This window comes from Lytechinus pictus, chromosome 2, assembly GCF_037042905.1.
Source record: "Lytechinus pictus isolate F3 Inbred chromosome 2, Lp3.0, whole genome shotgun sequence".
Lineage (NCBI taxonomy): Eukaryota > Metazoa > Echinodermata > Echinoidea > Temnopleuroida > Toxopneustidae > Lytechinus > Lytechinus pictus.
Genome location: NC_087246.1, coordinates 219,747 through 246,759, shown reverse-complemented (window position 1 = coordinate 246,759; position 27,013 = coordinate 219,747). Strand labels below are relative to the sequence as shown.

The 27,013-nt window shown below is 37.5% G+C and overlaps 1 protein-coding gene across 1 annotated transcript in view; it reads left to right on the top strand.

The window, feature by feature from the left end:
- The window catches only part of LOC129253705 (N-alpha-acetyltransferase 25, NatB auxiliary subunit-like), a 54,923-nt gene extending 29,298 nt beyond the window's left edge, over positions 1-25,625 (top strand). Inside the window, exons 13-23 of the mRNA XM_064106597.1 lie at positions 2,833-2,932; positions 4,510-4,661; positions 5,353-5,408; positions 5,822-5,894; positions 7,063-7,324; positions 7,750-7,873; positions 11,068-11,139; positions 15,946-16,043; positions 18,550-18,663; positions 19,641-19,787; positions 21,229-25,625. Coding sequence (XP_063962667.1) covers positions 2,833-2,932; positions 4,510-4,661; positions 5,353-5,408; positions 5,822-5,894; positions 7,063-7,324; positions 7,750-7,873; positions 11,068-11,139; positions 15,946-16,043; positions 18,550-18,663; positions 19,641-19,787; positions 21,229-21,351 — 1,321 coding nt within the window. The 3' untranslated portion in view covers positions 21,352-25,625. The remainder of the gene's footprint in view (positions 1-2,832; positions 2,933-4,509; positions 4,662-5,352; positions 5,409-5,821; positions 5,895-7,062; positions 7,325-7,749; positions 7,874-11,067; positions 11,140-15,945; positions 16,044-18,549; positions 18,664-19,640; positions 19,788-21,228) is intronic.
- Positions 25,626-27,013: the final 1,388 nt, after the last annotated feature.

The window sequence follows — 27,013 nt, the reverse complement described above, 5'->3', positions numbered from 1 at the left end:
ACATACAACAAGACACCCTAGGGTAAGACCTTATCAGAATCTATGTGATTCAGTTTAGATATCAAACACATACAACAAGACACCCTAGGGTAAGACCTTATCAGAATCTATGTGATTCAGTTTAGATATCAAACACATACAACAAGACACCCTAGGGTAAGACCTTATCAGAATCTATGTGATTCAGTTTAGATATCAAACACATACAACAAGACACCCTAGGGTAAGACCTTATCAGAATCTATGTGATTCAGTTTAGATATCAAACACATACAACAAGACACCCTAGGGTAAGACCTTATCAGAATCTATGTGATTCAGTTTAGATATCAAACACATACAACAAGACACCCTAGGGTAAGACCTTATCAGAATCTATGTGATTCAGTTTAGATATCAAACACATACAACAAGACACCCTAGGGTAAGACCTTATCAGAATCTATGTGATTCAGTTTAGATATCAAACACATACAACAAGACACCCTAGGGTAAGACCTTATCAGAATCTATGTGATTCAGTTTAGATATCAAACACATACAACAAGACACCCTAGGGTAAGACCTTATCAGAATCTATGTGATTCAGTTTAGATATCAAACACATACAACAAGACACCCTAGGGTAAGACCTTATCAGAATCTATGTGATTCAGTTTAGATATCAAACACATACAACAAGACACCCTAGGGTAAGACCTAATCAGAATCTATGTGATTCAGTTTAGATATCAAACACATACAACAAGACACCCTAGGGTAAGACCTTATCAGAATCTATGTGATTCAGTGGATAATTTCTCTATGTCTGTTTAAGGAGTAGATTGCCAATAGATATCAGTGTAATTTAGTAGATAACATAAAAAGTATATGACAATTTCTATGACTGCAATGACTGTTTACAAAGTGATATCCTATCAAATATGACTATTACTATTCCAATCATCACTTGATTATATGAATATATATATCCCTCAAAACTGTTCTGGCGTAGAGGATATGAAATGCAAATGTGTTGTATAGGATGAATTTTGCAATTCATGTGCGATTAAATCTCTTAGCGATTTTATCTTTTTGATATAAAAGCACTTTTATAAAATGGATATATGTGTCCTAATCAAATTATTGATTGAAAGCAGATAATTTGCCGTGTATCATTCTACTGTTATATCAACCTTGCATTTTTTCCAAGCAAGCAGTTAATTAGGAAAGTTGATTTGCTTGGATGTGTGCTTCAATGTAACAATTAAACTAAGTTGAGTAGCATGTAGCGATTGAAGCAGCACGCATACATGTGTGTATCTCTTGTTCCTGGATGTGCAGGGTCTGATACATAGCTAACCAGCTAATTTGACTCATTTTGATTTCATGCTCAATCATTGTGTCAGTAGATCTGGGTTTATGCTATGTAACAACATCTCTTGCTAGGAGGTGATTTCCAGTTTTATTTGGAATATTCAGAATATAACTTATTGTGATTGTGACTGCCTTGGAGTTTGTTCTTGGAAAGGCTTGTGATTATGTTACTAATCAAAGCTTTATTGATAGATATTATGGATTTATTTGTTATCCTGTTTTGGGTGACACAGTATAAATGCCGCTGGTGAGTAGAAAACACACACAAACAAAAAAAACAAATGAACTTATGTTTATATGGTCGATCTAGGTTTAGATCTATCTAGAACTATACATTAATTGGTTTATGAAATGACAAGGATCCATATTTAACTCTAGAATTGTCCAAAGCTACTCTGATGTGTGTCATTGCTTCAAACAATTGCTTGTTTTCTGCATTTATTTGAAACAATACACTCAGAACTAGGCCTGGGACTTTCGGGTATTTTTGTCTTCCCGCCCGAAAATTACCACAGGTACCAGAAAATCATGTCGCATGAAATTTGACTGGTGGAAAAACCCCATAGGTGACGTCATCCAGCCACTGCGCTGCAAGCCAATTTATGAATGAAAATATAGTAAGCAGTGCAAGCCTCCCGTGCATGCCCCATGCGCAGTATTCCATCGAAACAAGTCTAATACTCTGTCACCTCGTACCAAAATCGACCTAGAATTCCACTTTCCTATATTTTATATGAATTATGAAAGGTATTCTCGGAGGATCTGTTTTCCCACCGATACCACACAGATAAGCAAATTTTGATTACTTCTTGCTTCTCCGTCAAAATCTTACGAAGTAGAGTCGATATTACATCGTGTTCTTGAGTTTGTAGAATCTATCGCTACGTGCACAAAGTCAATTGATTTCCAGATTTCGGAGCGTCGGATGAGCCAGCCAATCACGATCGTGTTACCATTTTTGGTTTATGATGAACTGAAAATGGTAACACGAACGTGATTGGCTGGCGCTGCAAAAGAAACATGGCGATGATTGAATAATCTCAGTCACATCATTCACTTGAAAAACTTGTATATTTATGGATATTTCGAGGGTAATTGGTGAGATTCAAAATGAGACTTGTGTAATTTTTGTGATGAGTTACAATCATGTCTTACACTACGCAATGCAAATCAAATACATGTACGTTATACTGGTGAGCAATTTTCGGGTATCGGGTATTGATTTGTCTACCCGGGTACCCGAGGCTTCCGGGCGGGACCTGGGTACCCGGGTTTTAGTCCCAGCCTTACTCAGAACTGCAGGTTATTTGTATACTATTACATAGCATTGAATTGTCTTAAAACTAGGTTACATTTTTTGCCTGTAAGTGTCTAATATTTGTAACATGGGAATGTCAGAGGATACTCAAATATCATTGACAACAACGACCATTTACAAGAACTTAAAATGATTTTGTTTTCCTCTTTGTTTTTTAGCTATAATGCAGCTAGGTTTGTGAAGTCACTTGGTCACTATTCATCTGCTAACTCACTCTACAATTCAACTCTAAGGTTCTTCACTTCAAATCATAAAGATGTAAGCAGGTATTTGTTGTTCAAAATTTGTATATATATGATTTCTAATAAGTTTAACTAGCTGATCTTCCAATTGATTTTTTTTAATTTTACATTTAAGTGCCTTCTGTTTATTTTTGTCTCACCTGCATAGCAGAGTGAGACTATAGGCGCCGCTTTTCCGACGGCGACGGCGGCGTCAACACCAAATCTTAACCTGAGGTTAAGTTTTTGAAATGACAGCATAACTTAGAAAGTATATGGACCTAGTTCATGAAACTTGGCCATAAGGTTAATCAAGTATTACTGAACATCCTGCCTGAGTTTCATGTCACATGACTAAGGTCAAAGGTCATTTAGGGTCAATGAACTTAGACCATGTTGGGGGAATCAACATCAAAATCTTAACCTAAGGTTAAGTTTTTGAAATGTCATCATAACTTAGAAAATATATGGACCTAGTTCATGAAACTTATACATAAGGTTAATCAAGTATCACTGAACATCCTGCATGAGTTTCACGTCACATGACCAAGGTCAAAGGTCATTTAGGGTCAATGAACTTTGGCCGAATTGGGGGTATCTGTTGAATTACCATCATAACTTTGAAAGTTTATGGATCTGATTCATGAAACTTGGACATAATAGTAATCAAGTATTACTGAACATCCTGTGCAAGTTTCAGGTCACATGATCAAGTTCAAAGGTCATTTAGGGTCAATGAACTTTGGCCAAATTGGGGTATTTGTTGAATTACAGCCATAAATTTGAAAGTGTGTTGGTCTAGTTCATAAAACTTGGACATAATAGTAATCAAGTATCACTGAACATCCTGTGCGAGTTTCAGGTCACATGATCAAGGTCAAAGGTCATGTAAGGTCAAAGAACTTTGGCCACGTTGGGGGTATTTTTTGAATTGCCATCATATCTCTATAAGTGTATTGGTCTAGTTCATAAAACGTGGAAATAAGAGTAACCAAGTATCACTGAACATCTTGTGCGAGTTATAGTAGTTTTCAAAATCAGCACTGCTGCTATATTGAATCGCGTGATGCAGGTGAGACGGCCAGAGGCATTCCACTTGTTCTAGTTAAATGTTTGTATTACTTTGTGTTTTGGTGTTATTCAAGGCCCCCATGTTAAACAGTGTCTCATTACTGATCGGGCTACCTCGTTGAAAATGAATAAAAAAGAAAAAAAGGAGTTGAATTCGTGATTGCAGATTCCAATAGCAGCATAAACACATGTCATTAACAACTGCATTATAAACATGCATATATCATTGTTGTACAATTAACTAAATAGCTATTTGGTACTGCAAACTCTAAAAATAGTAGAATAAATATTTTGAACTACACTTATCAAGAGCTAATGCAAGGTTGAGCTGAAGACAAAATAGAACAGGAGCAAATATTTTTTAAACGTAAGAATAAGTGGCTTATCCCTTTATTGCCGGGAAATTAGGGTTTATTTTGTCCCCCTGTCATTTGTAACGATATCTGTAACAAACGTTTCTGCCAGAATTAGTTTGAAGAAATGAATCATGATGGTAAAAATGAAAGAAGTTGTAAATGTGTCAATTTTTTTGTTTTCTTATAGACTACAGAACACATCATTGCTGCATACAAGTTTGGATCATTTCACAAGATCCCTGAGTTTGTGTCTTTCAGGAAGAGAGTAAAGCATTCAGTGCACTTTGCTCAGACCACAGTGGAGAAGATGTTATTAGATTTAATGCTAGATTCTGAGAAGTGAGTACCAAAGGAGAATTTCTAAGAGGATTTCTAAATATTTTTTCTTTTGAAAATTGATCAATGAGCTTGTGGTAACTCAATGTGCTGAAGGCGATTGCCTTGGATGACCAGTTTTAATAATAAATTGCCAATCCACTGCCAGCTTGTCTACTCATCACATGGTCTACCTTCATTTAGTCTAATGCCATTCTGTCCATCAACATTTCGTCTACCAACTATTTGGTCCAATCATCACTTGGTCCAATCACCAGTTCGTCTGTGACCATACATCGTTTCATAACCAGTTTGTCTAATATTCATTTTATATTCATTCATTTTGCCCAATTAACACTTAGTCTAATCATACCAATTGGTATATAGACTAAATGGCTATTGGACCAACTGGTTATTAGATGAAATGGTGAGTGGATGAAATGGCAATTAGACAATTTGGATATTGGATGAACTGATGGTAGACCAAATGATAGTAGACAAGTTGGCAATTGGACGAATTGGCATTGGACCAAATGAAAATAAACCGTTTTAATACCCTAGAATTTCCACTATGTATTACAGACGGTTGTTCTCAGACAATATTTCAACTGACTACAGGGGCTGTAAAAGTGTGTTATTTGATGTGTTGATATTACAGTGGCATATGTGGTGTTGTAAATAAAACCCATCGTTAACAATTATTCTGATACTGCAGTAATAACAAGACATATGAAGACATTGTTCAAGACATGGAAATCATCCCTGCTAATGGTGAGTTCTTTTTGTATTAAATTTCAGAATATCATGTTTTGCCGTGAATGGGATAATTGATATTGAGTACATAGTTATGTATTCCAGCTAATAAGCCATATTATTTGGTTATGAAGGGAATTCTATGGTGCACTCATCACTTGTGTATCATGTGGAAAAAGGGAATATGCAGTTTGTTATTTTGTGTTCACCGTTTATGAAGTGTACTAGAAAAAAGTAAGCATTTTATTTTTTTCTTTGTTATGTGCTATCCTTATTAATTTCTTTGAGTGGAAATGAAAATAAATGAATTGAGTTATTGAAAGTAAGGTGTTTGAATTATTATAATAATTATACTTCCTTATAAAGCGCGTAACACTTTATCAGAAGTCTCTACAGCAGCTGTTACGCACACTTATATCTCTTGATTATAGATGACACAGACTGGGATGATCTCCGTGATAATAGAGATCTGAAGTGCTTCACCTCGTGGTCTCCTAAAGAAAGGTATGAAACTTGGTTTATTATTGTTGTTGATGCTAGGGGTAAAACAACTGTGTGTGTGTGTGTGTGAGAGAGAGAGAGAGAGAAAGAAAGAAAGAGAAAGAAAGAAAGTAAGTGAAATATAGAGTGCTGTATTCTCATATGGTAAGTGAACTGAGGCTAGACTAAGGGCCTTTTCACAAGAGAATCTTGAATCATCTTTGTAATGATGATTGCAATTTGTCTTTAGAATCCTTGTACCATTCACACGTTCACTTGAAAACTGTGATATGAATTTGAATTCCTGAGTGAAGGCGGTATTGTGTCCTTGGTGACTTGTCAATCAAACTCAATCAAAGCACTGCATTGCAATAAAGAAACTACAATGAGTGCAGGACCTAATTGTTTCTTGATGTACATGAACAACGTGGAATGCTACATTGACAATGGATCAACAATCAGCATGTTTACAGATATTAAAGAAGATATTGATAGCATGCAAATGGACATAACCACTTAAATACTTTGGCAGAAATGTGGTAGATTAAGTACAATGCTGATAAGTATGGTGTTATGCTTATAGGATTCCACAACCCACATCATACATATTGTATGGGAAATGACAGTCTTCGAGAAATCACCGAAGAAAAGGAAATTGATGTATGGATACATAAGTCTCTAAAGGATTCTATCCAATGTGCCGCTTTGGCCAAGAAAGCTAATAGAGCTTTGGGAATGATCAAGAGGAACTTCACTTATAGTATCGATGTAATTCTAAAACTTCGCAAATCCCTTGTCAGGCCACATTTGGACTACTGCATGCAAGCTTGGTGCCCATATCTATCTAAAGACATTCAAGTTCTTGAAAAGGTGCAGGCTGGGGCTACCAAACTCATTCCCAACTTAAGAGATCTACTCTATTAATCCAGATTGAAAAGACTTCACCTCACAACATTGGAACATAGGCGGAAGAGGGGTGATCATATTGAAGCCCCCCCCCCCCCCAAACCCTGCCACACTAATATCTATCTACGTGAAGATGGAAGTGTGGCGCTTTAAGATATGTCCTAGGTATGTTAAAGGTATGAATAGATCATCTTTCTTTCACCTTTAGCCTATTCGCTATTTGTATACTAATGGGTTTTGGTATTTCAGAAGTTATTGACCTCAAGCTTATCTTTCTTACATCCAGGCAAGTATCAGATGAAGACATTGAGATATCATCTAAACAAGAGAAATCATGGTTGAAGTTACGTAGTCTGTTATTGAGATGTCTTGCTGCTGCTGCCCATCTTTCACCTCATCAATTCTCTAATGAGTCTCAACAAGGAGATGGTAACACACCAGCTACAAGCTGTGAATCTACACAGAGAAGAGATACCTTGAAAAAACTGCTTGAAGATCTTGCTTGCCATGTGGGTACAATAAGAGAAGATCCACATCTTAATTGGAAGGTAAGAGTTGTTCCATTTCATTTCAAATAAATTCAAATGGTGATGTGTGCTCTTTGTAATGTCGGCCTCCCCTCCACAGAAATTAAACCTTGGCTGTGTGTTAATGCCAGGGTTTAGTTTAAACTCTGGTTTCATTAAACTAGGCTATCAGAATTGATGAGAATTGAATTAAACTAGATGTGAGGTCTGATTGTAGTTACCTAGGCTGAGGATGAATTAAACCCTAATGAGATGGGAATTTTTCAGGGAGGAAAGATGCTGCCTCTGACGTGTGATCTTGACAAATGACTTGATGTGGGCATAGATTGTTTACTTATAATACCAAAATTATTACTTTATTTCAAGGAAACTTGATGATAGTACAAAGAATTAGATCTTTGGAAAAGAGGACAGAGTTACCTGATTTCAGTTTTCTCTTTGTTTAGTTCTCAACCCAAGGTCCGCCCAAGACGAACCTATCAGATTACTTATCAGGGAAACATGATGTTATTCTGATGGCAGGCTTCAAGATGGTTCTTACTACATATGAATTCTTCAATCTCAGCTCAGGTAATCATTGTTAGATGATGCCCTTCTAGGAAAATAGTTGTAGTGCAATTTAATACATGAAATGAGTTTGCAAATTTTGTTTTTCTTTTTTTGTACATGTTTTTGAAAACTAAAAAAAGAAAGAGAGTGGTGCCCCAGGGTCTTTCTTCTATGAACAATTCTATTTCTCCTGTGAGAAGTGTTTACAATGGTCTTGATAATATAATGACGAATCTGCGGGGCATTTCTCTGGCGATTGTCGCATCGTGGAGTACCCTCCGGTGCGCCACGTACCGTACTCCTATTTGTGTAAGTTGAAAGTGAGTGTAATGAATGACGGGAGCTCCGTGCTCGCTCAGCTCTTGTCTCTGGATCGTTTTTGGAAAATAGCAGGGGCCGCGGAGCGAATAAATTTAATTTACAAACCAGTAAAAAGGAGAACAAAGTACAAAACATTGTTATTCTACATAATAAAGAACTTAAAAATAACATGTTTGGGACCACAAAGAAGTATACCCAGTTCTGTGTCAGGATGATTCATTTAAAGTTACAAAGTCATTTGGAAAAATTTACAAGCGAAGTTTTACAATTTTTAGTACAAAAAATAATTATGATTTAAAAAATATTGAGAACAAAATAAAAGATGATTACAACTATTGAATTCATATTTTTAGTTTAATCTAAAGAAAAAATAGAAGGCTTCCAAAATATAAAGTGTCCGGACACCCGACCCCCCCTCATTTCTAAAACATTCTATTTCTATTCTAAATATATTTAGAAACACGAAATATTATGATTTTTGTTAGATTATGGGATTTTTTGTTTTAAGATTTCTTTCATATCCTTTTTTCTTCATCATTCTATCCTTCCTCTTTGCCCCTTTTTTTATTCCATCTATCTTTATTCCCTATCTTTCTTTCCTGATCTTCTCTCTCTGTTAATTTTTCTTTCTTTCCTTCTTTGTCTTACTCTCCTTCCTTTTTTAAATTTCCTTTTTCCCCTTCATTTTTTCTTTCCTTAAACTTTTCTTTGCTTCCTTCTCCATTTTCTTTTCGTTCCTTCTCTCCATTATTTTCTCTATATTTATTCTCTCCTCCCTTTATTTTTTCCTCCCTCTCTTTCATCCTTTCTTTTATTCTATATTTTATTTTTTCCTTCTACTTTGTGTCCTTTTTTCTTTCTTTCCCTCCCTCCCTTCCTTCCTGTTTTTCTTCTTTCTTTCTTTCAAAGAATGAAGGAAACTTTTTTTCTTTTATTTGTTCTTTCTTTCCTCCTCCTTTTTTCTTGCTTCTTTTTTTCTTTTCTCTCCCTTATGTTTTCTTTCACACATCTTCCCTTCTTTTCTTTTTCTTTCCTTCTTAATTCATTTCAAAGAATGACGGAAACGTTTCTTTTCTTTCATTCTATCTTTCATCATTTTATTCTAACATTCCTTTTTTTAATATATTTTCCTTCATTTTCCCCTTCATTTTTTGTCTCACCTGCATAGCAGAGTGAGACTATAGGCGCCGCTTTTCCGACGGCGGCGGCGGCGGCGTCAACACCAAATCTTAACCTGAGGTTAAGTTTTTGAAATGACAGCATAACTTAGAAAGTATATGGACCTAGTTCATGAAACTTGGCCATAAGGTTAATCAAGTATTACTGAACATCCTGCCTGAGTTTCATGTCACATGACCAAGGTCAAAGGTCATTTAGGGTCAATGAACTTAGACCATGTTGGGGGAATCAACATCAAAATCTTAACCTAAGGTTAAGTTTTTGAAATGTCATCATGACTTAGAAAATATATGGACCTAGTTCATGAAACTTATACATAAGGTTAATCAAGTATCACTGAACATCCTGCATGAGTTTCACGTCACATGACCAAGGTCAAAGGTCATTTAGGGTCAATGAACTTTGGCCGAATTGGGGGTATCTGTTGAATTACCATCATAACTTTGAAAGTTTATGGATCTGATTCATGAAACTTGGACATAATAGTAATCAAGTATTACTGAACATCCTGTGCAAGTTTCAGGTCACATGATCAAGTTCAAAGGTCATTTAGGGTCAATGAACTTTGGCCAAATTGGGGTATTTGTTGAATTACAGCCATAAATTTGAAAAAGTGTTGTTGGTCTAGTTCATAAAACTTGGACATAATAGTAATCAAGTATCACTGAACATCCTGTGCGAGTTTCAGGTCACATGATCAAGGTCAAAGGTCATGTAAGGTCAAAGAACTTTGGCCACGTTGGGGGTATTTGTTGAATTGCCATCATATCTCTATAAGTGTATTGGTCTAGTTCATAAAACGTGGAAACAAGAGTAACCAAGTATCACTGAACATCTTGTGCGAGTTATAGTAGTTTTCAAAATCAGCACTGCTGCTATATTGAATCGCGTGATGCAGGTGAGACGGCCAGAGGCATTCCACTTGTTTTTTCTTTCCGTTCTCAATTCAACTATTTTCTTTCGCCTTTTCATTCCCTCCTTCATTCTTTCGTTCACCCCCCCACCCAATTCTGTACATTTTTTCCCAAGTCGAACACCGTGTAGCCTCCTTTGTTGATTTTTTTTAAAAAGACCTGGCTCGGTCGATCCGCTCATGCAGCGTACTTTGTCGATTGTCCCGTCTTTCTTTTTGTGAAATCTGGTCACCGTGCATTCAGCTGGTTCCAAAACCAGATTTTCGTCTTCGAAATTTTGAGCCGCCATGTTTGCATAAATTTCGTGAAGCCGATGTGAAATGCATTATGGGTGAAAACGCTACTGCGCAAGCGCAAACCCGAGCTGTCGACCGCGTCGATCAACTTTCCTTATCTGATTTATGAGCGGCCTGTGTAATGCGCCGTGAGGGACCCTGCTGAGAGGGGATTAGCGGTGCCGCGCATGGGGCAAAGCGTTTGAGAGAGTCAGATCTCCTTCTGTTAATAGCTCTATGACTATACCCCCCTCCATGATAAAAGGGCGTAAATAACATGTCAATATTAATCCAAAAGGGGATTCCTAACTTATTCATTTTTTGTTCTGCCCACTGAACAAGATAAATTAATTCCCCTACACTATATAACTATATAAATTAATTTTTTTTTAAAGAGTAGTGCTCTGTTTTAGAAAAATCTAATTATAGTATGCCATCTTATGTTTGTGCATTGAGAATTAAGTATTGATTATTATGTGCTTCATAAATCTAATATTATGAATATGATTTATTGTTGATTTCACAGAGAATCCATCTTTTGAAGAGACACAGATAAGGATAACAGAATGCATGAAGGAAATTCTTTCAAACTTACAAGGTATGATTGAATGACTGTTTTGAATCTGTATTTTTCTTGGGACTCATATTGTACATAGACCAGGGTCCTGTATCACAAAGGTTAGCAATTAATTGAACGATTGATTTCAATAAATAATTATACATTGCAGTCAATGAAATTAACCATAAAAAAATGATTACTAAGCTTTTTGTTACGGGCTCCAGGTCTGATACAAAAAGAGTTCTGTCTCAGACTTTGATATCCTTTTTGCAACAGATACTTTGTCTTAGACTTGGACTAGGTCTCAAGACATAGTGATTCTGTCTCAGACATGGATTAGGTATCAAACGATATGGACTCTGTCTCAGACATGGAGAAGGTATCGAACCATATGAACTCTGTCTAAGACATTGAGTAGGTATTGAATTCTCTCCAAGACATGGAGAAGGTATCAAAGTCGAAAAACAAAGAAATACATAAGAAATTACAAAACAATAAACCCTTTGGGGCCGTATGATAGTTGATTAGAGCAAATGTTTTATTTCATGCATAAATTAGCATAATTCGATAAATGAAAAGTCTTGATGTGGAAGAGGTTCATCGTGGTGAAGGATTGAGTAAAAGAAATAACCAGTTGTCTCACGATGTATCAAACGTTGGAAAGTGACGTTTCGTCTGCAAGCTGCTAGACTTCGTCAGGCAATGAGCAGAGTTATATAGCATCGGCGAGGGGCCGGCATGCCTGGCTGCACGCTATTGTCTGGCTCCACTCGGGTGTGAGCCACGCTGTGATTGGCCAAAGCCGCCGGCCAATCAGTGCTCGCACTGGTGCTTGGCGCGCTGTGATTGGCCGATGCTGCTGGCCAATCAAGGTCCGCGCTGGTGTTTGGCGCCCGCTGGTGTGAGCACCGCGCGCTGTGAATGGTGGATGCTGTATGCCGTCGGATGGTAGGTAACCATTCATCAGGGATCTCAATGCCGCTGTCCCTGTTGATATTGCTTGGGTGCAAACGGTTCTGAATCGCTTCCTTAATGCGCCGCGTATACCAGTGCTTATCACTAGTGATGCAGCTGACCTCATCCCAGTTAGGTGGATGATCGGAGTCCCAAGCATGTTCTGCAACAGCAGAGCTATCTGTGCGCCTAAGCCGAACATCACGGCGATGTTCCTTCATGCGTTCCCCAACAGGTCTACCAGTCTCACCAATGTAGACTTTGTGGCAGGTCGAGCATGGAATCTTATAAACAACCCCATCGCGTTTGTCAGTAATCAGGCGGTCTTTCGGACGGACCAGCTGGCTAAGGATGCTGTCGGACTTGAATATAACTCGGATGCCATGCTTCTCCAGCGTCGGCGGAGAAGGTGCGTGATACCATCAACAAACAGGATTACTATAGCAGACTTAAATTGCGCCGACTGGTCGGACGGAGCGCTCTTCTTCTTAGCGACGCGGTTAACGAATGAGCGCGGGTAACCGTTAGAAATAAAGCCGAGGTGATGTGTTGCTTCTCTGTAGCTGTGCAGTGGGGCTTAGTAACGATGCGTGAAGAGAGATAAATGATATCCTCTCCACCGAACCGCCTAAACCGAACATTACTCCCTGCATGCGCAAAGCCTTGAAATCGCTCAAGGAAGACGAGTCTATTATGATTTTGACAGCAGTTATTCTGGACACCGATGTCTACCGCGCCAAGATGTCCGAGTTAATTGAATCCGGCCCCTATCGCGCTATCGGGAAGGACCCGACCGATCTCCTCTCCTGTAAGCTTTCCACTATTCTTTGCGGCTTTCACAAGAATGGTGACATCGATGATTTTACCTACTGTAAGCTAAAACCGTTGCAGAAGCAGCCGCCCAGGATCTATGGACTGCCTAAGATCCACAAAGCTGACATCCCACTCCGTCCGATTGTATCATGTGTGAGTTTGTTTGCTTACAACACGTCTAAGTATCTCGCTGATATTCCTGCTCCCTTAGTTGGTTCCAATGGACATGCTGTCGACAACTCCGCGTCGTTTGTTGATTTCGTGCACAGCGAAACCATACAGGAACATGAGGTTATGGTTTTATTTGATGTGGTTTCACTGTTTACCAATGTACCCATCGACGCCGCATGCAAGGTCGCGCTTAGCAGGCTCGAACGTGATGAGAGCCTTCCCGAGCGCACACGGTTATCTCCGGCCCAGGTAACTGAGCTTTTGAGTTTTGTTTTGCAATCTACATATTTTATGTTTGCCGGCAATATCTACGAACAGCAAGAAGGAGCAGCCATGGGCAGCCCTGTTTCCGCAGTGATCGCTAACCTGTTCATGAAAGCTTTTGAGGAATGCGCGCGGAGTGTTTGCCCGCCCAGCTGCGCCCCTAGAGTTTAGAAGCAATATGGAGATGACATGTTTATTATCATGCATAGATCTGCCACCGATAACCTTTTGAGCCACATGAATTCTACTCAATGAAAAGTCTAATTTCAAAAAAATTAAACATGCATCCTTGTAGATCTTATCATACACTCTCGAAGGCCGAGATCTCAGGGGGGGTGGCGGAATCTGCCCCCCCCCCCTCCAGCTGTGAGATGGGTCCAAATAACCTGGCTCTTTTAGGGTTAAGCTTTAATATTACCCCAATACACATATCCTCCAACCTTGGTTCATCCCTTACACCTTCTTAATCCCTCATAAGACAAAGACATTTTTTTAAACGTTAAATCTGCTGTGCGAAATTTTTTACTGCGCTGCTCACTGACTTTTGTTTTCAAGTCTCGCGCAACTTTTTAAAGACCAAATTTGCGACCTTCAGGTACGCGGTTCTGAAATTACACAACATATAGTTAATGCACGTTAGACCCAAAATTGTTCCAGAAACATGAATTCTTATAAAAATTCAGTGCTTATTGTCTTTTAGCCCAAATTCACAAATGTATCATTATTTCTAATTAAAGCTCAATTAATTTAGACTTTTAGGGTCAATGAAATTACTATTTTATTTTAATTTGAATTATGTCTTTTGTAAATGATTATTCATCTTAGTACTTTTTAAAGTCAGCATTGATGTTATATTGAATCGTGTAATGCAGAGGAGACTGCCAGAGGCGTTCCCATTTATTAGTAATTTGGAAGCCATTCTGAAATTATATTTTAAGCACAAAAAAACTAATCCTGGTTGCAAGTCTTTTTTCTAACAGAGCTTTGCAGTTGTTTATTTTAGTAAGCAAAAGTTGAATTGTCAGACTAGTGAAAATGTCAGAGAATCAGAAAATATCTAACTGAGCCATTTATTTTATTATTTTATTTTTGTCTGGCCTGCATAACAGAGCGAGACTATGCTAACCCTAACCCTAACCCAATCAACATTGAAATCTTAACCAATGTTAAGTTTTCGAAATGTCATCTTAACTTAGAAAGTATATGGACCCAGTTCATGAAATTTGGACATAAGGATAATCAAGTATTACTGAACATCCCGGTAACATTCGTATTTCCGAAGGTTCGAATATTTAGAAGTTTTGTTATTCTGAAGGTTTGTAATCTGAAAATTTGTCATTCCGAAGGTTCGATAATCCGATAACAAAATAAGGTTCATCATTTCGAAAACGCAATAAGGTTCGTAATTCTGAAGGTTCGTTAGTCCGAAAAAAGGTTCGTTAATCCGAAAGTTCGTTAGTCCGAAAATGAAATTAATCTATTTTTGTAACAAAAGTGGTGATGTAAATAGCAAATAGCAGGATATTTGTGCAGTAATAGTTTCAATGAAGGATTATACTTGTGTATTTTCTTATCAAAGCATGTATTGCATCATGAATTGGCGCTTGGATCAAACATCTTGATTTTGATTTTCTCTGAGCAATGTCGAGTGAATGGATTAAGAATGTCGGGGACTGTGTATTGGTCACATGTGAATAACCTCAAGATAAGTTGTTTTTTTTTGCGGAGGTGGTGTCACTTTTAACAGCTCCTGCCGGTTATGATGAAAGAAAATCCCGTAGGTAAAAAATGAGGGAAATGGGAAATGCTTTTTTTTTCAAAATGAAATGTGCCCTTTTTCGAAATTAAATACTCATTTTGAAGTAAAAATAATACATTTCCAGTTAGAAAATCACAAATTTTTTGCTCGCACTCGCATCAGATATTATGTAGTATGGTTATAAAAATGCTTATAATGTCCAGTTTTCTGGTTGGAATATCATAAAATATAAAAACTTTGGCCATGTTGGAGGTATTTGTTGACTTTGGAAGTTTATGGATCTAGTTCATGAAATTTAGACATAAGGTTAATCAAGTATCACTGAATGTTTTGCACTAGTATTAGGTCACATGATCAAGGTAAAAGGTCATTTAGGGTTAAGTAACATAGTATATCATTATCATATGAATGAATTTTTTTTAATGAATAATAATTCAATATTTTTTAAAGGCAGCACTGCTGCTCTTTTGAATCACGTAATGCAGGCGAGACTCCCAGAGGTGTTCCACTTGTTCCCTTTTCACTCAATATTGAGCACCTAGAAAATCTTGTGAGGTTTCAACAAAGGTGAACCTCAGAGTGTAAATGTGGGCTTTAAATAAAAAAAAATGTGAGGTGCTGATGTAACTAATCTATATGAATTAATAAGATGTTCCCATTGCACCTTGACATATACCTATTATGAAATGACTGGGTATTGAATCGGCAGGGAAATGAATTGTTGGATTCGAGCACAGAAATAATTCTTGAACATGTACTTAGATGTGCAAAACATCAGAGACTTGTCTAAATGAATTATGGGTCATGGAGTCAAGCTTCATTAATTTGTATTTACAATTGGAACAAGCGTAGAATATGAATGCATTTATTTGTTTGTTTGACAGAGTCTTTGAGGAGAAGTAGACGAAGCTTGATCATTGAGAAGGATGATAAGAAGGCATTAGACAGACATATACTACCAGAAACTGTCCAACTTGTTGAGGTAAGATTAATTTGAGCCTAATATGATTCTCATCAAAGGAATTAAAGCCTATTTTTAGGTTTGGTGAATTATGTTATAAACATAAATTCTCATTTACCACAATGTAGAGTTACCAGTTGTGTGTTCTGTCATGTGTAAGTTATGGCTCGTTTAGATTTGCTATCATTCCCTGGATTGGTGTATGATTTTTGTTTGCAACGGCATCGTCAACATTGAAATCTCAACCAAGGTCATGTTTTTGACATTTGATCAAAACTAGAAAGTGTATGTCCCTAGTTCATGAAACATGGACAGAATGGTTATCAATTATCAGTAATCATTTTGCATGAGTTTCAGCTCACATGATTAAGGTCAAAGGGAATTTAAGATCAATGAACTCATTGAAATTTTTAAATCTTTGACAAGGCTGGAAATAATTTATTTTCAAATTTAACTTTCTTTCGACAATTAAAAATATACCAATCATTGACATTTAAAGATAGTTTGCATGTGGAGGGGTCAAAGGATGTACAACTGTTGTATTAATTGGCCCAATACTGACAAAAAAAAAATAATATTTATACATGTAAAATAGCACATGAACTATGTAAATATAATTATAACATAATTATGAATAAATCCAAGGGGGGGGGGGGGTTGAAAAGAAATCATACAATGAAAGGAAAGCTGTCTTTAGAAGAGTTTTGTCCCGGATACAGGGATGTTTAAACTGATCTCAAGAAATTTACATATTTTTTTATAATTCAGTTTTTATTGATAAAATGATTTTACAACAACAATCAAGAAAACAATTACATGGAATATCACACATAGAATTACAAGATTTACATATTTTGATAGAATTAGGTATTGAAGTCCAAAAGAGTTGTCCGAAATAAAAACAGATTGTTTGCTTAAGACTTTACGTGACAAAGAGGGGTGTAATTGTTACAATTTCTAGTTTGATATGAATGGTACAAATTTTTAATTTTAAAATAATCGTGGAAAGACTTTGGTAACATCTGATTGTGGCATTGGTACATTAATAAACAGGTCTGTAATGAAGTGATATTCTGGGTCGGTAAGATATTTCGTTGGAAAACAGGTGCACTTTTAAATAGGTAATGAGAACGAGTCATAAGACGGATTGCTTGTTTTTGTTTTCCATTTCTTGTAGTTGTTAGTTCTCATGCAATTACCACATAGGTAATGGTAGATGAGATAAAAGCATAATATAACATTTTAAGAACTGAAATAGGAAAAAAATTTAAGTTTAGCTATTAACACCAATCTTTTTGGCAATTTTATTGCCTACCTGTTTAGAATGAAAGTTCCGAGACAAATTTTCATCCATAAAAATACTAGCCCTAGGTCCACTTACCAGAACCCTCAGAGGGGACCTATTCAGCCCTAGGTCCACTTGCCAGATACCCCAGAGGGGACCTTGTCAGCCCTTGGTCCACTAACCTGATCCCCCACAGGGGACAGGGGACCTAATCAACCTTAGGTTTTCTTACCAGATCCTCCAGAGGGGACCTTATTAGCCCACGGACCACTTACCAGATCCCCAGAGGGGTCTGATCAGCCATAGGTCCACTTGCGAGATCCCCAGAGGGGACTCAATCAGCCCTAGGACCACTTATCTGATCCCCCAGAGAGGACCTTATCAGCCTAGTCTGCTGTGCGAATCCTATCAAGTTAAGGGTCTGAATGTGCAGCCTACTCATGCCTTGTTTACTGAAGGCTCTCTCGACCAGCAAGCTTTGTATGTGCTAGTCTTTGCGTGGAGACACACTTGTTCAAAATATCAATCAGGGTCTGTGCCTGCAGACTATAATCAACCCTAGGTCCACTTGCCAGGTGATCCCCAGAGGGGACCTAATCAGCCTTAGGTCCACTTGCCAGATGATCCCAGAGGGGACCTAATCAGCCCTAGGTCCACTTGCCAGAACCCACAGAGGGGACCTAGTAAGCCCTAGGTCCACTTGTCAGAACCCCCAGAGGGGACCTAATCAGCACTAGGTCCACTTGCCAGAACCCCCAGAGGGGACCTAATCAGCCCTAGGTCCACTTGCCAGATGATCCCCAGAGGGGACCTAATCAGCCCTAGGTCCACTTGTCAGATGATCCCCAGAGGGGACCTAATCAGCCCTAGGTCCACTTGTCAGATGATCCCCAGATGGGACCTAATCAGCCCTAGGTCCACTTGTCAGATGATCCCCAGAGGGGACCTAATCAGCCCTAGGTCCACTTGCCAGATGATCCCCAGAGGGGACCTAATCAGCCCTAGGTCCACTTGCCAGAACCCCCAGATGGGACCTAATCAGCCCTAGGTCCACTTGCCAGATCCCCAAGAGGGGACCTAATCAGCCCTAGGTTCACTTGCCAGATCCTCCAGATGGGACCTAATCAGCCTTAGGTCCACTTGCCAGATCCCCAAGAGGGACCTTATGCTTTTGGTCCTCTGGTTGCTTCTTTATCAGTTAGATTAAAGTTAACCACATAGCATTCATTCTCCATCCTCCAGACATTCATCTTCATACTCCTCTTGAGTAGCGTCTGCTATAAGATGATGAAGAAACTCAAGCAAGCATCACAACGGAGAGGCAAGAAGAAGAAAGTAACACCTCCTAAACCACTGGTAAGTTAGACAGTGTGCTTATGGATGGGCACATCTGTTTTGACAGAGATGGTATATAATGCAATGATACAAATAGTAGGTCTTGTAAAAAGCCAAGTGCAGATATATATATGAATCATCACAAGTTTATTTGGAGAAAATGGATGAGAAACAAAAAAAGAAGAATGAGCAATATTGGGGATACAGAAAATGGGTAGGGATACGAAGGATGGGGGATTTAACTTTTCAGTAAATTCCAGAAAAATGTATCTAAATTATTGAAATTAATGTTGTATATTGAATTTGTCTGCAATTGTAGAGCAGGGCTCCAAAACAAAAGTTTGCAATCGGTCACTAATAACCGTGGCCAATCAGGTTCATTGTTGCAAAACACTGACTAGAAACCAATCAGAATTGTGCTTCCAATCAATTTCAAACCTTTTGTTTTACAGGGCCAAGAATGTCATTGCATGGACAACAAAGCATCTCAAAAACTATATTAAGCAGAGTTAAAAAGCATGTTTGTTTGGCATATGACCTTATCCATTAGCAGCCCTTTAACACAGTAATAACTTGATTTGGTTCTCGAGGTTACTTTTATTAAATGCTAGATTATCAAGTTATTGAAAAAAGGATTTCATTGCTCCATTTGTAATAAGGTCTTTCTATACTGTGTTTAAAATCACATTTTGAAAGGACAACCAGTGTGTTGGCTCAGTTGGTAGAGCGTCCGCCTCACAACTGGGAGGTCGAGAGTTCAAGCCCTGGCTGTGTTAGACCAAAAGACATTAAAAGATGGGAGTTGCTGCTAGTTTGTTTGGCGTTCAGTGATTTAAGGAATAGAGCTGTGTCTATCCGCCACTCTACAGTGGCTGCTGGCTGGGCCCATGATTTACTGGGCAAAAAGAATTTTCAGAATATTTTTATTTTAAATTTTATTTCAATCAATAATAATATGGATTTTCATATTCTTTATACTTTGTATTTTTATGGTACAGCCGGCAGTGATAGATCAATTCAAGTCCTATATGGAAGAGTTTCATGTGTTATTAGAAGGTATTCATATGGCTGTAATGGATACAGATATGGTTTTCCTTGCCCTCAAACTTGATCAGATGCAACTCACTGATGGAGATCATGAGTTTGTGAGTATGAATTTTTCTTCATAACTCAAAGTAATTGCCCTTGAAACTCCTACAGTGGTTTCCAGGGGTGGTATTCTGGAACACTGTCATAACTTTTGTCATAAATTTTGTCATTTATCTGCGAGATGTGACACCGCTATGATTGTCACAAATCGGTATTCTGAACATTGTCTTTTCCCTGTCATATCTCTCTAAGTTCCCTCCCATCTTTTCGGAAGTAAACCAATCAAAATCATTGTTAGTTCCCAGTGGGAGCACTTCTAGCCAATGGGAAGGTCCCGTGGCAGGTAGGGCGTATCCCCAATGCAGTTGTTGGCATCGCGCAACTACGCGAATGTCGATGTGCTTAATTACAAAGAGAGACAGGGAGCTGTGAAGGATTTTAGAAGAGAAGTAGAAAAAGAAGGAAAACAGAGAAAAAAAGGAGGAATTAATATGTAGGGCCTAACTAAATGTAGCATGACAAAATAATTTTGAAAATTGTCATGGATGATGAATGAAATTAATACCACAATCTAATCTAAGTAATATTATTATATCCTTGACATTCAGTCGGCAGGGTATCGAGATATTTGGTACTGAAAGATATGACAAAATTTATGACTGCACCCCCCTATCATAACTTTTGTCATATCTTTTGTTTGTATAAAAGGATTACGCGTATTTAAAGCCGCGTATTTTTGGTGCGCGCTAAAGAGAAGAGACAAAATTTATGACAAGTTTTGTGACAAAAGTTATGACATCCACCAGAATACCGATTTTGTCATATCTCTGAGATAAGATAAAATATGGAGAAAAGACAATGTTCAGAATACTGCCCCAGGTGACTTACTTTACTGTGCGGTCTACTCTAATCTGTAAATGCTAATAGAAATATTTCCAGTACATGATCACTCTTATATTCTTGCAATGTGTACATGAATTGATGCTTGGCATTGGGGAGGTGATTGTTCTTACTCGTCTTAGATTTGGTGCAATTACACTGATTATTTAAGCTTTCATCCAGTTCTTTTCAATCATAGTTTTTTTATTTGGTGCAATTACACCGATTATTTAAGCTTTTACCCAGTTTTATTGTTGGTAAATTGCCTCTTGGTTTGTAACCATTTCATAAAGATTTCATGCTTTCATAATCAATACGGATTCTTCATTTTATACCTATCAATAAAGACAAATTATTTTTTTCTCTTCTTTTTTTTTTCTCTTCCCCCCTCTCTTTCCCATTTTTCTTTCCCTCCTGTATCTGTTTACTTCCCATCTCTATGTCTCTGCACCTCTCTCTCTCTCTCTTCCTTTCTTTGCACTTCTCTCTCCCTTTCTCACACCTCCTCTCTTTCCCCATTCTTCTTCCCTTATCTTGAATCTGTTCTCTTCCCATCTCTTGTTTCTTTGCACCTGTCTCTCTCTTTCTCATCTTCTTTTCCCTCGTGTATCTGTATAGTTCACAGAAGAAGAAGAGAGAGCTATGTGGTCAAAGGTTGAAGAGAGCTACCAAGAATCTTGTAAGGAGATGTCAGATGCCCTCAAGGGAAAAATAGAGTACTTTGCTTCTCTCAAGTTATGATGAAGGATTCTTTGACATACTTGGAAATTCCTTCATTATAAGGGGAATCCCCTAAAATCTGTAGGCACATGAATGGATGTTATGTGTGTCACATAAATGAATGTTATGTGTGTCACATGAATTGATGTTATGTGTATAGCAAGCAGAACTAGTGTTCATATTGTCATTGAAAGATGTATTTGCTGTTTCCATGGACTTGCTGAAGTATAACTATAAGGAATGACAAATATGGATAGCCAATTGTGAAACTAATCACCAACAGAAAAAGTTCAATTTGTTAACACATGTGGTGCTCAATTATTTTACAGCTCTCTGAGAATGATAAATTGTTTTATTCACCAGCATGGAGAAGGAACACATTTAACATCAGAAACAAACTATGTAAACAAAATTTGAAATTTTCAGCATTCATAGTTTGAGCACAAGAGTGGGACCATGGTCAAAGTTTCACTGGACCTCTGCATACAAACCTTTGAGAATACTGTTCCAAATTGTGTGATCTTCAATAACTATTATAATATTTATATTATAAATTTGACATGAATTCAAGAGATTAGGTAAGGAATACTTTTGGTTTGGATTATGAAATGTTGGCGTTGTTTTCATAGAGATGGTCAAATTCATTGAAAAACTTTTTGATTGGAATTCATGAGATTCAGCTTGTCATAGATTATTGGAGCATCCAAATAGCAATGCTTATTGATAAGTGAAGCAATATGCTACATGCAATTCACCATGATAGTTTGTTGCTGTAACTATAAATCATAGATGTACAGTATTTCTTAGATGTAACATAGTGGGTAACATTACCAGGCCAAGTGTACCATTCCCTTTGCTGCGTAAGGGACACTTCCATAATTTTTGCAATTATATTTAATGTACACAATTAGCAATTTTTGCATAATTAATGGCCTTATCTATCAACTTTGACTAGCGCAAATACAAATTGCAGTTACAGCATTTTCATGGTTAATCATTGATTCACATTCACATATATGTACTTGTAATACATGTAAGTTGAAAACTGACCTTTGACCTGATTTCTTGTAGATGGAATGTAAGCTATGTCTTCTCATTTCCTATCTTGCCAAATACGACCAGAAATGCTGGAACATTGTGAAAGTGAATATAAGCAATCACATTTTCTGTTAACCCTAATAGAGCCAGGTAATTTGGACCCATCTCACCGTGTGGGGGGGGGGGGGGTTGATTATGTCCGGCCGCTGATCGCATAAGTGCCACAAAAAATTGGCACGGGTTGTGATGAAATCTACTAGGCTGTATGGTTCATGAGAATTTATTGTGTTAATTTGTGCATACAATTTTTAAACAATGTTCTAATTAACTAGATACAGCACCCCAAACAGCTTATTTTCTATTTACAAACTCTTTATAGGATTCTGATCGAATATACCTTAAAAAGAAATGCAACGTTGCAATTTTGTCTTATGTATTTATTTTTGTTACATTTCCCCTTGAGATCTCGGTCGTTGATTTCTAATAAGTGATTATGCTAATTTATGCATAATTAGTATGCAAATTCATACTTTTTCCTCTAACTCCCTAAATAAAGCTCCATATGTTCTAATTGTTGGCATAGACACTCTTTGTGGTGTTCTTATCAAATGTTTGTGAAAAAATTCAATGAAATTTGTTGGGGACTCTTCTGAAATCATAAACAGCATAAGATAAATATATTTAGACCAGCAAGACCAAAAATAATCATACATTTATGATATTTGGTTGAAAATACAATTTGCATTGACTTTGTACACAAAATCACGTTTTTGAACCATTTGTGGTCTGACGTGCACTTACAAAATGTTGCATAATTTCGGAACCGCAAAATTGGTCTCAAAAGATGCGCAAGACTTTAAAAGTAAATAGTCAGTGAGCGGCATGGTAAAAACTTTGCGCGAATCAAATATTGCATGAATCATTGAGGAGGGCCTCTGAGCCCCCCCCCCCCCCCCCCCGGCCTAGATAGGGTTAATTCTGATCAAAGCAAATATGAACCAGTAGCCACCCCTCAGATCCTCAACTACTCATATCTCTGGACAGGTTCCTTACCCAAGTATAGTCTTGTAATATAAACCCACTTGAATGGTAACACACTAACACAATAATTATGTTACCAACTAGCTCTGAGCAGTAGTTTTTTTTTTTTATAGAAATGAAAATATATGCTAATGTATTCTCTGAAGTATTAATAGTCATCTGAATGGTACATCTTACGACTCAGTATTTATACACACAGTCAATGACAGACCACATAGAGTTTGCTCATCTTTAATTGAGTTTCATCAGTATAAGTAGAAATGATACATTTATGGTCTACTGGTTATGATCCATCTTTCAATTAGAGAGACTGTTTGAATCCCAGCCATGCCATGTTTTCCTTCAGCATAAAATTTACCCACTTTGTGCTGCACTCAACCTAGGTGAGGTGATTGGGTATGTAGCAGGATTCCTTGAATGCCCTGAGTGCTGGAAGGCAGCTTTAGCTAAAGCCTGGGTAATTATAACAATGCACCTCGCAATAGATTATTTCTAGATGGATGGTGCTATAATGTCTATTACTTTTTAGTAATTTTGGCTGAAAACACAATTTGCATTGGATTTGTGCATGAATTCATGTTTTTGAGCAATTTTCGATTTGACATGTACATATATAATGTTGCATGCCCCACCCTTGTGATATTGGCATGCACCTTGACCATGACATAAACTACAAAACTGGAAAATCAATCGCTCCTCAAAATCTTATATAATTAATTTGCTATTTCATGCATAAAATTGAAGGTTTCGTCTAATTAAATAAATGAGGCCCCCAAACTGCTATTTTATTCAGTGACTTCTTAGTGGAATTCTAATCAAATGTAGTTACAATAACAGTTGGTTATCATAACCTCCATTTGAGAACACTATACACCTGTTTCAATTCTCTTCAAGTACGACAAACCCTAACTGCCCCCAAGCAAGCAATTTAAGTATCAAAGCACCTGTTTCTTGACCTAGGTCCGAAGATAACACAACAGCCCGGCATATACAGTCACAGCAGGGGGGCACACACAATGGGATGCATGCGCATCGCTGAGCGCGGTCCCTGCAAAGCATGCAGTCATTTTTATTCGCTTACTTATTTCGAGGTCGATTTTCTTCGTTCGAAAATTGAAAATGGACTAACATTGGATTTCTGAATACAATATGACTTTGAAAACGTGATTAAATATCGAATACAATAATTTCATTCCGAAGGTCCTACTACAGGCAGAGAAGTCTTACGTAATAGCACAGCTGTTGTTTATCATTTCGTCCTTGGCTAAACGCTCATATACTGGCCTGTGGAGGTGAAATTGAGATAGCGGGGATTACCCCGGGATTACCTGGCCAAGCACGGTTGATAAGGGCTTGGAAATGATTTTTGGGATTTCCAAATGGAAAATGGGGTATAAAACCGCAGTTTGCAATCTGAACTGCGGTCTTTCTCCAAACGGGGGTTTGACGTAATGAATTTTCAAATTTTTTCTTATTCTTAAGCCGACCGCACACCTTACGATTGGTCTGCGATCGATTTCAGAATGAAATGTAGTAGAATTTGATGCTAATATTGAGACTTGGAATATCTTACTGTGTAATGTTCTAAATCATCGTACGAACACCTACGTTTTGTAAGATAGGGAAGTTAAGAAAGTGTCTTGATAAATCATCTACTGAACGTATAGTACATGCCTTTGTATCATCCCATTTAGATTATTGTAATGCTTTACTTGCTGGTTTACCTCAATCTAGTATAGCCCCCCTTCAAAGAATTCAAAATACTGCGGCTAGATTGGTAACCCTCACAAATAAATTTGAACATATCACCCCTATTCTCTACTCCCTCCATTGGCTTCAGGTTCACAATAGAATTATTTTCAAGTTCCTCCTTGTTTATAAAATCATCCATGGTCTCGCCCCATCCTACCTTCAAAATCTTATCTCTCTCTGTCCCTCATCCTCTCCAATCTTCTTCTACTGCTCACCTTCGACTATCTCTAGGACCCCGCACTTTTACCCGTTATGGCGATCGTGCTTTTTCTGCTCTTGCCCCTAAACTCTGGAACAATCTCCCCATCTTCATCGGTAATGCATCCACTGTCGAATCTTTCAAAACACTCCTCAAATCTTACCTCATTAAGCAGTCCTCTTAATTCCATATCCTGTTCTCTCTCACTGTATTTTGCTACTTTTTTTTTTTCCAATGCGCTTAGAAACTGTTGTATTAAGCGCTATGTAAATGTTAATTAGTATTATTATTATTATGTTCAAATCTGACTATCCTACCATCCTTAGAATAAAAGCGATTTTAATATCTAGTCGTAATGACATCATAGCAGTCGTACGATTGGCTATGATTTGAAACTAATTTGGCCTTTACTCCAAAATAAAGGCTTGCAATCTTTCAAAATGGTTATATTAGTATTCTTTCAATTAATTTTAACCTAAAAAAATATGTTCCATTCACATTTTCAGAAAATGAGCAAAATGCGATTTGTTCCAAAATCCGATCGCGAAGTCGTAAGGTGTGCGGTGGCCTTTATGGAACCCCCCCTCCCTTTTCAGGTCAAATAACCCGGCCCTATTGAGTTTACTACCAAGGCTTGAGTAGTTTGTTTATGTAAAATTTAGACAAAATTATTTTTTTGTAAAATTCCAGTTTTAAAAATGTGTGAATTCAATTACAAGCAAATAGGCATACAATGAACTCCATTTTGTTGCAGAAGATTTTGATTGACTCGACACCCATACTGCATTACAGGAAGGGGTCCAAGCCAATGCCTACAATTAGTGACAAGTTGTCCATCGTAAAACCTAGTAATCCTATGGTAAGATTGATACTAAAATGCACAAAATCAATTGAAATCATAGTAGACAACATTGCAATTAATTTATATTCAATACAAACATATGTCAACAAAATAGAGATCTGATACTGGACAACTTGGCACCTTATTTTTTGGCAGGGTAGAGTTTTCTAAAGTGCCGAGTTAGCTGGCGCCCACAGGAAAATATTCTATGCTACTGCAATAAGCCAATTCGTAGTTCCTTTCTGTGCATGATCAAAATATTCTACGCATGATCAGAGGAAGGTAATTTGTACTAAAGTGGCATGGTGGTTTAAAATCTAATGAGATAAGCACCAACTTTGATGTCTTGATTATTCAAATATTCTTTTGAATTGTGGTTTTCATTTACATCCACAAAAAAAAAAAACGCGTCCACGAACAACTGGTTTTCACAGTTTGCAAAGTACATTGTGCAACATGCTTTGATATGCATTCAAAGTAGGAATGCAACAAATACCTTCATAAAGTGTTCATTGGTGTGCTATTCTAGTCACCTGGGGAGCGTTTCGTGAAAGGACTTGTCAGAAGTTTTTTCTGACAAGTCCTATTTTATCCGACAGTTACCATAGTAACATTGCTTATCAGCCAATCAAAATCAAGGAAAGATGTCAGATCTGACAACATGTCGGACAAAAATGTTGATGAAACGCTCCCCAGGTCTATTCAATTTCTTCATCCTGTTATGTAATGCAAGCTTACGTAATATTTTGCTTTGAAATCTGCCTATCATAATGAAAGAAATGAAAGGTCATTTGACCGAAAATTGTCCATGA